The sequence below is a fragment of the Puma concolor genome, chromosome C1 (genome assembly GCF_028749965.1).
Source record: "Puma concolor isolate L17-30 chromosome C1, mPumCon1.1.hap2, whole genome shotgun sequence".
Taxonomy (NCBI): Eukaryota; Metazoa; Chordata; class Mammalia; order Carnivora; family Felidae; genus Puma; species Puma concolor.
The window spans coordinates 159,531,953-159,549,269 of record NC_141674.1 but is presented as its reverse complement, the minus strand read 5'-3'; the positions used below and the strand labels follow the sequence as shown (position 1 = coordinate 159,549,269).

Sequence of the window (17,317 nt, the reverse complement as noted above, 5' to 3'; positions counted from 1 at the left end):
AGGCATTCAAGCCTTTAACAGCCCATACACAGCTCAGGCTGTGTGCAGTTATTCATTTAATAAATGTTTGATGAAAAGGGCAACCTCTCCCCCCAAATGGACTAAATTCTTCAATCAAAAGATAGGGAGTGACTGAATGGATAAAAAGCAAGACCCATCTATATGCTGCCTGTAAGAGACTCACCTTAGATGTAATGACACACAGGTTGAAAGTGAAGAGATGGAAAAAGATGTTTTATGTGAATGGAAACCAAAAGTAAGCTGGGGTAGCTATACTTATATCAGACAAAATAGACGTAAAGCAGATTGTAATAAAAGAAAAAGGTGGGGGGCGCCTGGGTGGCTCAGTCAGTTGGGCGACTGACTTCGGCTCAGGTCATGATCTCACAGTCTGTGAGTTCGAGCCCCGCATCGGGCTCTGTGCTGACAGCTTGGAGCCTGGAGCCTGTTTCAGATTCTGTGTCTCCCTCTCTCTCTGACCCTCCCCCGTTCATGCTCTGTCTCTCTATGTTTCAAAAATAAATAAACGTCAAATAAAAAAAAAAAAGAAAGAAAAAGGTGGGCATTACATAATGATAAAAGGGTCAATCTAGCAGGAAGAGACAACATTTGTAAATATTTATGCACCCAATATAGATGCATCTAAAAGTATAAAGCAATATTAACAGACCTAAAGAGAGAAATTGACAATATGACAATGATAGTAAGGGCCTTTAATATCTCTCTTACATCAAGGAATAGATCATCCAGACAGAAATAATAAGGAAATATTAGCCTTAAAATACATTAGACCAGATGGATTTAGATATATACAAAACATTTTACCAAAAACCAGCAGAATATACATTCTTCTTAAGTGTATGTGGAACATTCTCCAGAACAGATAGTATGTTTAGCCACAAAACAAGTCTCAATAAATTTTGGAAGATTGAAGCCCTATCAAGCATCTTTTCAGACCACAATGGTATGACATTGGAAATCAATCACAAAAAACTGGAAAAATTACAAATATGTGGAGATTTGACAACATGCCACCAGACAACCAATTGATGAATTAAAAAATGAAAAAAATAACCTTGAGATAAATGAAAATTAAAATACAGCTTTCCAAAATCTGTGGGATGTAGCAAAAGCAGTTTTAACAAGGAAGTTCATAATACTACAGACCAACTTCAAGAAACAAGTGCCTGGCTGCCTGTGTGGCTCAGTCCGTTAAATGTCTGACTCTGGTTTTTGGCTCAGGTCATGATCTCACAGTTTGTGAGTTCAAGCCCCACATAAGGCTCTGCACTGATGAGCCTGCTGGGGATTATCTGTCTCCCTCTCTCTGCCTCTCTCTCTCTCAAAAATAAACGAAAATAAACATTTATAAAAATAGAATGAATAAATATATTTGCATCTATTAGAAAGGAAACAAGTAAAATCTCAAATAAATAATCTAACTTTATACTTAAAGGAACTAGAAAACAAGGAACAAATGAAGCCCAAAGCTAGTAGAAGGAAGGCAATAGCAAAAGTCTGAAGAAATAAACGCAATAGAGACTAAAGAGACAATAGAAAAGATCAATAAAACTAAGAGCTGGTTTTTTGAAAAGATAAAGTTGATAAACCTTTAGCTAGATTTACTAAGAAAAGAAGAAGGCTTAAATAATGGAATCGGATGAAAGAAGGAACATTAAAACTGATACTAAAATAATGCAAAGGCTAATAAGGGACTATGATAACTGTATACCAACAAATTGGACAATTAGAAGAAATGGATAAATTTCTAAAAATAATCTAATACTAAATCATGAAGTAATAGAAAATCTGAATAGACCAATTACTAGCAAGGAGATTGAGTCAGTAATCAAAAAACTCCCAACAATTAAAAGTCCAGGACCAGACAGCTTTAGTGGTGAATTCTAGCAAACATTCAAAGAAGATTTAATACCTATTCTTCTCAAACTCTCTCAAAAAATTGAAGAGGAGGGAACACTTCCAAACTCATTTTACAAGACCACCATTGCTCTGATACCAATATCAGACAAGGGCATCATAAAAGAAGAAAATTATGTCAGTATGAACATAAATGAACATAGATGTAAAAATCCTCAACAAAATATTAGCAAACCAAAATCAACAATACATTAAAAAAGTCATATGCCATGGTCAAGTGGGATTTATTCCAAGGATGCAAAGATGGTTCAACATCTGCAAATCAATGTGATATGCCGCATTAACAAAATGGAGGATAAAAAATTATATGATCATCTCAATAGATGCAGGAAAAGCATTTGACAAAATTCAACATTGATTTATGATTAAAAAAAAAAAACTCAACAAAGAAGATATAGAGGGAATGTCCCTCATCATAATAAAGGCCATAAATGACATGCCCACAGCTAAGATCATACTCAATGATAGAAAGCTGAAAAATTTCCCCCTAAGATCATGCCCACTCTTAGCACTTTTATTCAGTATAGTATTGGAAGTCCGAGTCAGAGCAATTAGGCAAGAAAAAGAAAAGGCGTCCAAATTGGAAAGAAAGAAGTAAAGCTGTCACCATTTGCAGATGACATGATTTTGTATAAAGAAAACCCCAAAGACAACACCAAAAACCTGTGAGAACTAATAAATTCAGTAAAGTTATAGGATACAAAATCAACATATAAAATATCTGTTGCACTTTTGTACACTAACAGCATACAATTAGAAAACAAAATTTAGAGGACACTCCCATTTATATTTGCTTCAAAAGGAATTAAATACCTAGGAATAAATGTAAACAATGATGTGAAAGACTTGTACACTGAAAACTAAGACATTGGTGAAAGAAATCAAAGAAGACACCAATAAATTGAAAGATAACTCCATGGTCATACATCGGAAAAATTTATATTGTCAAAATGTCTATATTACACAAAACAACATATAGAGTCAACGCAACCCTATCAAAATTCCAATGGGATTATTCACAGAAATAGAACAAACAATCCTAAAATTTGTATGGAATCATAAAAGATCCCTACCAGCCAAAACAGTCTTGAGAACAAAAAGAGGAGGCATCATGCACCCTGATTTCAAATCATATTAGAAACCTGTAGTAATCAAAACAGTATGTTATTGGCATAAAAACAGACAGATCAATGGAACAGAATAGAGAGCCCAGAAATAAACCTGTGCACATATGGTCAATTAATTTACAACAAGAATATACAATGGGGAAAGGACAGTGTCTTCAATAAATGGTGCTGGGAAAACTGAACAGCCACATACAAAAGAATGAAACTGGACCACTATCTTACACCATACACAAAAATAAGCTCAAAATGGAGCTTGACTACACTTGACTACAAGACCAAATGGCATAAAACTCTTGGAAGAAAACATAGGCAGTAAGCTCCTTGAAATTGCTCTTAGTGATATTTTTTTTGGATCTCATTCCAAGGGCAATGGCAATAAAAGAAAAATAACCAAGGAAACAACGTTAAAAAGCTTTTGCACAGTGAAGAAAATCATCAACAAAATGAAAAGGCAACCTACTGAATGGGAGAAGATATTTGCGAATCATACAGCTGAATAAGGGTTAATATCCAAAATATAGAAAGAACTACAATTAAATAACATCAACAACACAACACAAATCTGATTAAAATATGGGCAAGGAGCTGAATAGATCTTTTTCCGAAGAAGACATACAGATGGCCAATGGGCATATGAAACTGTGCTCAGCATCAATAATCATTGGAAATGCAAATCAAAAGCACTACGAAGTATATCACACCTGTCAAAATGGCCATTATCAAAAAGACAAAAAAGTAACAAGTCTTGGCGAGGATGTGGGGCAAAGGGAACCCTCTTACACTATTGGTGGGAATGTAAATCAGTACAGCCACCATGGAAAACATTATGGATATTCTACAAAAACTAAAAATAGAGCCACCATATGATCCAATAAATCCACTTCTGGGTATTTATCCAAAGAAAATAAAAACACTAATCAAAGATATATGCACCCTTATGTTCATTGCAGCATTATTTACAATATTCAAGATATGGAAATAACCACAGGGTCCACTAATGGATGAATGGATAAAGAAAATGTAGTGTATATATACAATGGAATATTATTCAGCCATAAAAAAGAATGAAATCTTGTCATTTGTAAGCACATGGATGGACCTTGTGGATATTAGGCCAACTGAAATAAGCCAGAGAAAGACAAATGTCATATAATTTCATTTATATATGGGAATCTAAAAACAGATGAGCAGACAAAACAAAACTTATAAGTGCAGACAATAGATTGGTGGTTGCCAGAGGGAAGGAGAGTTGGAGGGTGGGCAAAATGGGAGAAGATGGGCAAGAGTTACAAACTTCCAGTCACAAAATAAGTAAGTCATGGGGTTGTGATGTACAGCATGGTGACCATAGTCAACAATATTATATTACATATTATATAACTTTATATGGTGGCAGGAGGAAATTAGACTTATTGGGGTACTCATTTTACAGTGTATATAAATAACAATTCATCATATTGTATACCTGAAACTAATATAGTGTTGTATGTCAGTTATACCTTGATAAAAAATAAAAGCCATGGAACACAACACAAATGTATGGAGGTTAAATAACATGACACTAACAATGAATGGGTCAACTCTGAAACCAAATGAGAAGTCAAAAATTACATGGAAACAAATGTGAATGAAAAAACCAAGTTACTAAAGTCTTGGGGATGCAGCAAAGTGGTTCTAAGAGGGAAGTTTATAGTAATACAGGCCTCAAGAAGCAAGAAAAGTCTTAAATAAACAACCTCACTTTACACCTAAAGGAGCTAGAAAAACCCAAAGAAACAAAACAAAACCCAAACTGAGCAAAAGGAAGGAGACAATTCAGATTAGAGCAGAAATAAATGATACAGAAACTAAACAAACAAACAATAGAACATATCAATAAAAGCAGGAGCTGGTTCTTTGAAAAGCTAAGCAATGGTAAACCTCTAGTCAGACTCATAAAAAAAAGAGAAAAAAAAAAGAGACAGGGAGAGAGAGAGACCCAAATAAAATTACTAATGAAAGAGAAGAAATAACAACCAACACCCACAGAAATACAGTTTGTAACATAGGGTTGCCTGGGTGGCTCAGTTCGCTAAGCATCCAACTCTTGGTTTTGGCTCAGGTCATGATCTCACAGTTTGTGGGTTCAAGCCCCACGCTGAGCTCTGTGCTGGAGGTCTGGAGCCTGCTTGGGATTCTCTTTCCCTCTCACCTGCTCTCATATGCACTGTCTCTCAAAATAAATAAACAACAAAAAACCCCCCACAAACAATTGTAACAGTATTATGAAAACCTATATGCCAACAAATTGGATAACCTGGAAGAAATGGATAAACTCTTAAAAACATATAAGCTACCAAAGCTAAAGCAGAAGGAAATAGAAAATTTGAACAGACCAGTTACCAGCAATGTGAATCAGTAATCAACAAACTCCCCCAAATCCAAAGTCCATTACCGGATGACTTCATAGGCGAATTCTACCAAACATTTAAAGAAGAATTATTATCTATTCTCAAAGTACTCCAGAGAATAGAAGGAAAACTTCCAAATTTATTCTGTGAGACCAGTGTCACCCTATACCAAAACCAGATAAAGACGCTGCAAAAAAAGTGAACTACAGGCCCATATGTCTCATGAATACAGATGCAAAAATCCTCAGTGAAATATTAGCAAACTGAATTCAACAATACATTAAAAAAATTATACATCACAATCAACTGGGATTTATCCATGGGATGCAAAGGTGTTTTAATATTTTAAAAATAATGTCATACTTTACATCAATAAAAGAAAGGATAAAAACCATATGATTGTTTCATTATATGCAGAAAAAGCATTTGACAGAGTACAACATCCATTCATGATAAAAATCCTCTGCAAATTAGGTCTAGAGGGAACATAGCTCTGCATAATGAAGACCTTATATGAATAACTCACAGCCAACATCATACTTAGTGGTGAAAAACAGAGCTTTTCCTCTAAGGTCAGGAACAAGACAAGAATGTCCACTCTCACCACTTTTATTTAACATAGTACTGGAAGTTCTAGCCATAGCAATTAGACAACATAAAGAAATAAAAGACATTCAAATTGTAAGGAAGGAGTAAAACTCTCAATATTTGCAGATGACATGATACTGGACATAGAAAATCCTAAATACTCCACCACAAAACTACCAGAACCGATAAATGAATTCAGTAAGGTCGCAGGATACAAAATCACGTGCAGAAATCTGTTGCATTTCTATACACTAATTATGAAGCAGCCGTTAGTGAAATTAAGAAAACAATCCCATTTACACTTGCACCCAAGCCAATAAAATATCTCAGAATAGACTTAACCAAAGAGGTGAAAGACTTTACTCTGAAAACTATAAAACATTGGTGAAAGAAATTCAAAATGATGCAAAGAAATGGAAAGACATTTCATGCTCATGGGTAAGAAGAACAAATATTGTTAAAGTGTCTGTACTACCCAAAGCAATCTACAGATTTAATGCAATCCCTATTAAGTACCAATAGCATTTTTCATAGAACTAGAACAAACAATCCTAAAGTTTGTATGGAACTACAAAACAAAACTGGAGGTATCACAATTCCAGATTTCAAGTTATATTACAAAACAGTAGTAATTAAAACACTATGGTACTGGCATGAAACTAGACACATAGATAAATGCAATAGAACAGAAAATCCAGAAATAAATTCACAATTATATGGTCAATTAATCTTCAACAAAGGAGGAATGAATATACAATGGGAAACAGATAATCTCTTCAACAAATGATGTTGGGAAAATTGGACAGCCACATGCAAAAGAATGAAATTGGCCTACTTTCTCTCCCCATACACCAAACTAAATGCAATGCATTAAAAACCTAAACGTGAGGCCTGAAGCCATACAAATCCTTGAAGAGAGCACAAGCAGTAATTTCTCTGACGTTGGCCACAGCAACATTTTTCTAGATACATCTCCTAAGACAAGGGAAATAAAAGCAAAAATAAACTATTGGGACTACATAAAAACAAAAATTTTTCTTAGCAAAGGAAACAACAAAACTAAAAGGCAACCTACTGAATTGGAGAAGATTTTTGCAAATGACATATCCAATAAAGGCTTAGTATCCAAAATACATAAAGAACTGATACAACTCAACACCCAAAGAACAAATAATCTAATTAAAAAATGGGCAAAGGACATGAACAGATATTTCTACAAAGAAGACATCCAGATGGTCAACAGACACATGAAACAATGCTCAACATCACTCATCAGGGAAATGGCAAATCAAAACTACAATGAGATAACACCTCACATGTGTCAGACTGGCTAAAATCAACTACACAAGAAACAACAGGTGTTGTTGAAGATGTGGAGAAAAGGGAATCCTCTTGCACTTTTGATAGGAATGTAAACTTATGCAGCCACTGTGGAAAACAGTATGGAGGTTCCTCAAAAAATAAAAAAATAGAATGGCCCTTTGATCCAGTAATTGCACTACTGGGTATTTACCCCAAAATACAAAAACACTAATTCAAAGGCATACACGCACCTGAATGTTTATAGCAGCATTATTTACAATAGCCAAACTATGGAAGCAGCCCAAGTGTCCATCAATAGATGAATGGTAAAAAAGATGTGGTGTCTGTATATATACAATGGAATATTATCCAATCACAAAAAATAATGAAATCTTACCATTTGCCACAGCATTGATGGAGCTAGAGAGTATAAAGCTAAGTGAAATAGTCAGAGAAAGACAAATACCGTATGATCTATCTTGTATATGGAATTTAAGAAACAAAACAAATGAGCAAAGGAAAAAAAAAAAAGACAAACCAAGAAACGGACTGTTAACCAGGGAAACAAACAGGTGGTTACCAGAAGGGAGGTGAGTGGGGGGGATGGTTGAAATAGGTAATGGAGATTAAAAAGTAAAAAACAAAACCAAAAAACTCTTAGGAGAACAACTCTCCTAAACCAATCAGAAACCTACAGCAGAAAGGAAAGAATTGACTAAAATACAGAAGAAACAATATATTTATCTGTAGACAGAGGAGCAGGCTTTTCACTGGTTATTAATTATTATCCCATCTCATGCCCTTTAGCATATTGCTTCTTAAAACATAAACCGTGATAAATTCTTACAATTGTGGTTATGTATGGATGAGCTCTAGTGGGCCTTTGTTATATGGGCTGGATTAGGTTAAACAGGATCGAACAGCTCTTTGGGTCGAGAAACTCTACGTTCATTTACTGCATTGTGCTCTTAGTAAATCTCATTTAACCCATTGTCTCATAAACCCATTGTCTTCTCATCCTCCATTTTTTTATTCTCTTTATCTGTAATATCTTTTATTGAGAATAAGGAAAATAATATTATTTCTATTATGAGCAGTATAAACTACTGGATCTTTAGGGTTAAATTTGGTCATTATTGACAATAACTCAAAACTTTTTATTTTTCTTTACAGCAACATTGTAATGTGTATTATGCAGCTTGAACAAATCACTTGTAAAATACTTTTTTTGTTTCTCTATTAAACAGTTAAATTACAAATGTACGATTGTACTTCCAAGTCAATTAGACTTAATTTTTTTTCCATTTCAAAATAGCTTAGAATATTTTATTCTATGTTTTTATATTTAGCAATACTTTTATTTTTGCATGATAATATATGAAAAGTTTTAAAGCTAATTTGTATTCCACATATAGAATTTTTAATAGTGTCATAAAATACATATTAACTTATGATTTTTATAGTCTGTAGCCTATGATGTTAATTTTTTGTTACATTAGTTGTTAATGATTTTGCTAAAATATTTATAAATGTTATATAAATGTAATTCATAATGATTCAAATAGGATGTATTGTTATGAATTAGCACTATATGATGGATCATACCAAGGGTAAACAGCATGTATTTGAAATTCAAATTTATAAATCTATTGTGAAAGATTTTAAACATTTATAAAACTAGAGACATTAGTATAATGAACTCCCATGTACCGATCATCCAGCTTCAACAACTACCAACATAAAGCAGTCTTGTTTTATCTAGGTCACCTCCCATTTTCTCCCTACCCCTCAGTATAGTTTAAATTGTATCATTTCATCTGTAAATACTTTAGTATGTATTTCTGGGAGATGAACTCTCTTTTAAAAATATATATAATCGCTGGGCACCTGAGTGGCTTAGTTGGTTAAATGTCCAACTCTTGATCTCAGCTCAGGTCTTGATCTCAGGGTTGTGAGTTTAAGCCTTATGTTGGGCTTCATACTGGGCATGAAGCCTACTTAATAAAAAAAAAAGAGTGAAAAATAAGAGTAAAAAAATTGAAATCTAGGTATAATCATTAATAAAAAAATATATAATCACAATAGCATCATCACTATGAAAAATAAATAATAATTCCTGAATATCACCTAATACCTGGTCTGTGTTCAGATTTGCTTGATTGCTCTATAAAGGTCTTTTTATAGACAATTTGTTTAAGTCAGTATCCAAACAAGATTCACACATTATATTTGGTTGCTTTGTCTCAAGTGTCTCTCTCTCATTTTGTGAGTAAGCATTAGATTGAAGAATATCATCATATTACAATAATCTGAAGTGTACAGCTTGATGAATTTTCACATACTGATCACTTCTGTGTAATATTACCAAGATCATAAATAGAACATCACTAGTTGCCCAGAAGTTCCCTTCATGTTTTCTCCAGGCACATCCCCCTACCATGAGGATAACTGTTATGTTGACTTTTATTTATTATTTTAAATGTTTATTTATTTATTTTGAGAGAGAGAGAGAGAAAGGCAGAGAGAGGGAGAGAGAGAATCCCAAGCAGGCTCTGATGTCAGTGCAGAGCCCAATGCGGAGATTGATCTAACAAACCAAGAACATGACCTGACCCAAAAGGGTTGGACGCCCAACTGGCTGAGCCACCCAGGCGTCCCTGTCTTGACTTTTAATACCATAAATTAGTTTTGTTTTTATAGGAATGGAAGCCTATATATATTCTCTTATGTCTAGTTCAGTTTGCTTAATATGCTTTGAAGAGTCCCTCAGGATGTTGCATGATTCAGTCATTTGTTCTTTTTTTATTGCTGTGTAGTATTTTATGAATATGTACAATTTATCTGTTGTACTTTTGATAAATATTTAGATTGTTTGCAGTTTTTTACTCTTACATATTGTGCTGCTGTGGACTTTCTTCTGCTTGTCTTAGTGAAGTCAGAGTCTTGTTTTTTTTTTCCCCCAAGAGTCTTAAAATCTGTAACAACTCTTCTTTCCTCTCTTTTGTCTTGCCATTCACTTGTTGAAGAAACAGGATTATTTTTCCTATAGAAAAATTCTGGAGTTTTTTACAGCATGGTTGTAGCAGTGGTTTTGTTACTGTTCAGCCTTGTGTTGAAATTGTTCTGTCACCTCAAAAAATTAATAAGTGATTCAAATAATTTTGTGATTTTTCCCTTTTAAAAATATTCAAAGGTATCTGACTTTTTAATTGTTACTTTTATAATAATAAATAATCAACATTTTAGAAACATTCCTTTTATATTCATAATGTGTTAGTAGTATATTAGTACTTTTGATTGCTTTTTATTTTATAACTGTGTATCGTGTTTTAAGTGAAAGTAAATAGTAATGATCTCCTTTGTATATTTCTTTTCATAGGTTTGATATTAATATGCTATCAAAATTTTCCTTTTGCCTAGCAAATCAACATTTATATTTCAGTCCATTAATGGGAAAAATAGCTGATATTGTACACAGGAAACTGGAAACCATAGAGGACTTAAGGTAAATTTATTTTAGGTAAATATGTGGTTGGAGAGGTTCTGGGCTTTGGATGCATATACACTTAGATTGCCACTTCTTACCTATGTGACTTTAATCTCTTGAAACTTTAGTATCCTTATCTATAAAATAGTACTACTGGGGCACCTGGGTGGCTTAGTCAGCTAAGTGTCTGACTTCAGCTCAGGTCACGATCTCGTGGTTTGTGAGTTCGAGCCCTGTGTTGAGCTCTGTGCTGACAGCTTGGAGCCTGGAGCCTGCTTCAGCCTGCCTCTCCCCTGCTCACCCTCTGTCTCTCTCTCAAAAATAAATAAACATTTAAAAAATTAAAAAAAAATAGTACTACCTTGCATCTACTTTGCAATGTTGCTGTGGGAAAGTGTAAACATGATATTGTTTACACATGTAAAATGTAACATGATATTGTTGAGATCTGTGAAAGATTTGAGATTTTACTTTACTTGCAAGCTAACAAGTTTGCCTGCCCTCAATGATCTCATTTAACCTTAATTACCTTCCCAAAGACCCTGTCTCCAAATACAGTTACATTGGAGGTTAGGACTTTAATATATGGAGCTTGGGGGAGGACACAGTTCAGTCTATAGCATACATCAGTGTCCATAGCAGCATTAGTTCGAATAGTCAAAAGGTAGAAATAACCTAAATGTCCATTTGATTGATGAATGGACAGTCAAAATGTGGTATATACCTACAATGGGATATTATTTAGCCTTAAAAAGGAAGGAAATTCTGACACATGCTACAACATGGATGACATTATACTGAGTGAAATAAGCCAGACACAAGAGGACAAATATTATGATTCCACTTATATGAACTCCTAAAGTAGTCAAATTCATAAAAATAGAAAGTAGAATGGTTATTGCTAAGGGCTGGCGGGGGTGAAGAATTGAGAGTTACTGTTCAAATGGCCAAGGAGTTTTAGTTTGAGAAGATGAAAAAGTCTTATAGGTAGGTGGTGGTAATAGTTGCATAACAATGTGAAAATATTTATTATCACTGAATGGTATGATTAAAAATGTTTAAAATGGTAGGGGCACCTGGCTGGTTCAGTTGGTTAAGGGTCCAACTTCGGCTCAGCTCATGATCTCACCGTTTGTGGGTTCGAGCCCCACGTTGGGTTCTGTGCTGACAGCTCAGAGCCGGGAGCTTGTTTTGGATTCTGTGTCTCCCTCTCTCTCTGCCTCTCCTCTGCTTGTGCTCTGTCTCTCTCTCTCTCTCTCTCTCAAAAATAAACATTAAAATAATGGTGGTATATTTTACACCATTACAGTGGTATATTTTATGCTCTCTCTGTTTTCACGCCCATACACCAAAGTAGCTTGTAAAAGCCGAGACAATTAAAATCAGTGTAAATTTTTTTAAGTGTAAAAAATTCCTATAGACTCCATTGAGAATCTAGTCAAATCTTTGGACATTTCCCTACTCCAAACTACAATTACAAATAAATATACAGTTTTAAAAAATCATTTCAGGGGGTTTTATGGTTAAGTGAAATAGCAATGATAGGTTACTAATTAATGTTAGCATTAAACATTTGAGTAGGGAAGCCAGAGATTGTACAACTGAGTTTTTTAATTTAATATAAAAATTTTTATTTAAGTTTGTTTATATTAGAGAGAGAGAGAGACAGAAAGAGTGAATGGGGGAAGGGCAGAGAGAGAGGGAGAGGGAGAATCCCAAACCGGCTCCACACTGTCAGCACATAGCCCAATGTGGGGCTTGAACTCACCAACCGTGAGATCATGACTAGAACCAAAACCAAGAGTCGGATGCTTAATGGACTGAGCCACCTAGGCGCCTCACAACTGGGTTTTTAAAATATATTTTATTGAAAATGTTGAAGAAATTTGGAAACAAAAATAAATGTAAATAATTTCCCTATCCTAATGATTGAGATATTTTTATATTTACATTTTCATGTCTTTTCTGTAGATGTTTTCTAATGATCATCCCCAAACATTTGTTATATGTATTTTACATTTTGCATTCCTTATTCATTTTGGGTACATTATGATGCTTTATATTTGTAGTTTTCTGATTTTTTTTTTTTAAATCAGCTCCACACCCAGCATAGAGCCCAATGTGGGGCTTGAACTCATGACCCTGAGATCAAGACCTGAGCTGAGATCAAGAGTTTGGATGCTTAACTGACTGAGCCACTCAGGCTCAGTTTTTGTATTGTGTAACACCTGCGTTTTGAAAGCAGGAACTTCACCTTTGTAATTTTGATGTCTTCCTTAATAACTGGAAGAGTTATGTTCCTTAAAAGTATTTTTTGGTGAAGAAATATTAAATGCTGCCAGAAGTTCAGTACTTACTGTCATATATTGCTATCTGTCTAGCATGAAGCATTAAAAAATATGAAATAATTTATTAGTAAGAAACATTTTGCCAAGATTTTTTTTTAGTAAGACACAGATATACAGAGAAAGGGGCAACAAAGCGAAGTCTACTTCCAAAAATATAAAATGAGACTTTTAATGGTGCATTCATAGGCAATTGGTCCAAAGTGATTTCTGAATGAATTTCACTGAAATATTTTCCTTCAAGGCAGTTATCTATAGAATGAGATATTATACACACCTAACAAAAGATATTATTTTAATGTTTTTTTTGTTTGTTTTGTTTTAAATCTAAAGGCATTTAATTACTAGATGTGTGTTCAAGTCCCATAAGTAAAGGAAAAATTTTGTGGTATAAAATCTGTAATATTTTAACTAGTTCTCTTCCATATCTAATCATTTAGTCTTAGAATTGTTTTTTATTCTTAAATAATGTAAAAATCTTTGCATTTGTTTCCTTTTTAGGTCCTTGTCTATATTGATGGTCAACATATCTTCTTTAATATCACAACATTTTCAAGACCAATTAGTGAACAAAACAGAACATCTTTTTGATACCATAGATTCTTCCCAGGTCAACGTTGCAAGAAGAATAGTAAAATTTCTTCGAAATATTAAATATAGTTATTACCCACTATTAGAAAGGTGTAATACGGTATTTTTAAGCAATATGAACCACCTTGATTTGGACTCCATCAGTAAAATACTTAATCTATACCACTCTCTACAGTTTCATAGTTTTGAATTTGTTAAAATGGCTAAAAAGAGGCTAACTGAAATGATTTCTCTGTTCAATCACCCTCATAGCTTTGTAAAACTGTTTGTAGCATTGGGACCCATGGCAGGACCTGAAGAAAAGGAACAGTAAGTTTGGCTAAAAATGCTTTGTTTTTCTTGTTGAGACTCTATGGGGCCTTGCAAGCTTAGACCTCCTTGCAGTTCTAGAAGGCACAGATGTCACCCCCATGCAGTCCTGGAAGGGAGAATGATCTCTTATGTCTGCTCCTTGATGCTTTCTCTGAATGTTCTAATTTACATCTCTACTGCTAAATTCTACTGCTAGTCTACTGCTAAATTCTGAGAAAGGGCCAATGACTTCCTGGTGGTGGCGAACCCAAAGGATGAGGGAGATGGATATTCTCTATGGAGAATGCTGCTTAAGTGCTTTTATTCTCCCTTCCTGGGCCATTTGATAGGCTTTACACACAGGTATAAGACTCTCCCACCCCCAGTATAGGGTGTGGAATATTCAGAATTATATTAGTGCTAACAATGGACCATTCTGTGCTTTGTGATCCTCACATTTGTCATCAAAGGCATTTCTTAAGCACCTTGGTAAGCGTTCCCTTGCTAGGTTGGAGTGAATTTTATCTATCTCCTATCTTTAAAAAATTTCCAGTTTTGCCTGACACTGATGTAGATAGGACTATTTCAGATATAAAGATGAGCAAACATTAAGTTAATGAATGATTACTAGGTATGAGCCAAGAGATATGTATGATTAGTAGGTTCAGTTAAGCAGGGGTTCCAGGAGTTGCATAATAGAGGTATCTGCATCATTATTACTCTGTTAGCAAAGGACACACAGGGAGAGTTTTAATTTTAAGAGTCCTGTGAATTATATGAAGACATTTAAGACATTTTAAGAAACTGTATGAAGATGGGAACAAGATGGCTACTTAAAAAGCTTTTATTGGAATTTTATTTTTTAAAATTTTTTTTTTTTTTTAATTTTTTTTTCAACGTTTTTATTTATTTTTGGGACAGAGAGAGACAGAGCACGAACGGGGGAGGGGCAGAGAGAGAGGGAGACACAGAATCGGAAACAGGCTCCAGGCTCTGAGCCATCAGCCCAGAGCCCGACGCGGGGCTCGAACTCACGGACCGCGAGATCGTGACCTGGCTGAAGTCGGACGCTCAACCGACTGCGCCACCCAGGCGCCCCTGGAATTTTATTTTTTAATTATTTATTTTTGGTCACTAAGTACTGTTGGAATCTCATATTCTAAAATTTTTTTTTTCAACGTTTTATTTATTTATGGGACAGACTGAGACAGAGCATGAACGGGGGAGGGGCAGAGAGAGAGGGAGACACAGAATCGGAAACAGGCTCCAGGCTCCGAGCCATCAGCCCAGAGCCTGACGCGGGGCTCGAACTCACGGACCATGAGATCATGACCTGGCTGAAGTCGGACGCTTAACCGACTGCACCACCCAGGCGCCCCTGGAATCTCATATTCTAAAGCAGTACAGAAGTTGAATTTAACTGGGCCCCTGCCTTCAAGCAGTTTATATTCCAATTGGAAGGATAGAAATGTATATATAATTGAATTGCATAAATACCACGATACTGCAATATAATTATGAATAAGTACTCAAATTAGTGATTATAGATAGTAGACAGGAAAATGAAAGAAAAATATAGAGACAATAGATGACTGGGCAAAGCTTTGAGGAGAAGCTGGATTTGAAAATGTTTGATAAGGTTGATGAAAAGGATGGTATAGAGCTATCCAATATGAATAATTCTAAATTATTCTAAAAGATACAGTTATATATAGATAGTTGTATTAGTGTGCAATTTTGGATGGTTTCAAAATGGATCATCTTTGTAAATTTTCAGTTTATAGTGTCACAGCAAGTATTTAGTAGGTAAGATTTCTGTTAATATGCAGGTATATTGACTTCCTGATCAGATCTTACTCAATTTAGAATAATTGGGATATTGTTAGAATGCCAATTTTTAGTTCTTTAGCTCTATAGTCCTGAATTTCACTGGATTATTGTATTTTATAATCATTATAACTTTATCTTATTTGAAAATCAGTTTAAAAACCTTTTGTCTTTATTTTTTAAGAGACAGTTTAAGATTAGATTGTACTGAAGCCTAATTCCTTTGATGAAAACAGTATATTTTTCTTTTTTAAACAATTATTTTTTTTCAACGTTTATTTATTTTTTTGGGGACAGAGAGAGACAGAGCATGAACGGGGGAGGGGCAGAGAGAGAGGGAGACACAGAATCGGAAACAGGCTCCAGGCTCTGAGCCATCAGCCCAGAGCCTGACGCGGGGCTCGAACTCACGGACCGCGAGATTGTGACCTGGCTGAAGTTGGACGCTTAACCGACTGCGCCACCCAGGCGCCCCATTTTTCTTTATTCAATTATATTTATATTATCCCCTATTAGGTGGGGAGAAAATTGGAATTATATATAGAATTCAGTTTTTGTTTATATTTTTTTGTTACCTCAGAACTGTTATTTAAAAAAAAAAAAACTTTCATAGGCTTCATCAGTTATTCAACATAAAAATATTTTTCTTTTCTTCTAGACTTAAATCAACTATATTATTAATGTCAGAGGAGCTAACCAGCCAGCAAGCCTTGGCAGTGATGGGAGCAATGGAAGAGATGGAAAGCAGAAATTCACATCTGAATAAAAAGTAGTCTTTCCTGAAATTCATGGCCTTATCTTTAGTTGTCATTCATAAGTAACTATTTTTTTTTTGAGGATGCCTTATTTTTTTTCTATAATTTAGCTGTTGGTTTTGAAGAAATAAGGAATTAACACTTAAGGCATTGTTTATTAAATAGCTTGTTTTTTAAGGTAGAGATTTTTAAATTGTCTATAGTATTTTTCACTTCATTTGCTGCTATTGTTATTCTCAAGCCAGAACATTTTAGTCTTGGAAAGTGGAGGGCATCTATGTGAACTTGATTTGTTTCATAGCACAGTTGTTACCTTGAAATCATACCTCCATATATTGTCTTTCTTTTACTTGAAATTTAAGAAGAAAAAAAATACATAGTTCAGATATATACTTAATGTTTTATTATCAATTATATGTTCCTTTTTAAAGTATTCCTTATGCCCCATTTCTTGGCGCATTTCTCATTGTTTTTAATCAGTTCCATTAGAGGGCCAGTGGATTTAAGGAAGAGAATTAAATCAGTTTTGCTAATTGTTAGTAAATCCTGATAAAGATTTCTTTTGGGGGAAGATGTGGAATTTGATGGCTGTTTTCTGAGTTCTTTTTAATTTAGAAAGTGAAACCTTATGCTTTTCCCTGCTATTATTATTTTTTAAATATTTATTTATTTATTT

The 17,317-nt window shown here is 34.4% G+C and overlaps 1 protein-coding gene across 4 annotated transcripts in view; it reads left to right on the top strand.

Moving 5' to 3' along the window:
- Nucleotides 1-17,317, top strand: part of FASTKD1 (FAST kinase domains 1) — a 47,634-nt gene that overhangs the window by 10,463 nt on the left and 19,854 nt on the right. For 2 of the 4 annotated variants that reach the window (XM_086718834.1, XM_086718835.1), the window contains exons 4-6: nt 10,725-10,850; nt 13,679-14,077; nt 16,545-16,655. In XM_086718834.1, the coding sequence (XP_086574960.1) occupies nt 10,725-10,850; nt 13,679-14,077; nt 16,545-16,655 (636 nt within the window). The remainder of the gene's footprint in view (nt 1-10,724; nt 10,851-13,678; nt 14,078-16,544; nt 16,656-17,317) is intronic. The other 2 variants (XM_086718836.1, XM_086718837.1) reach the window with 2 other exon arrangements.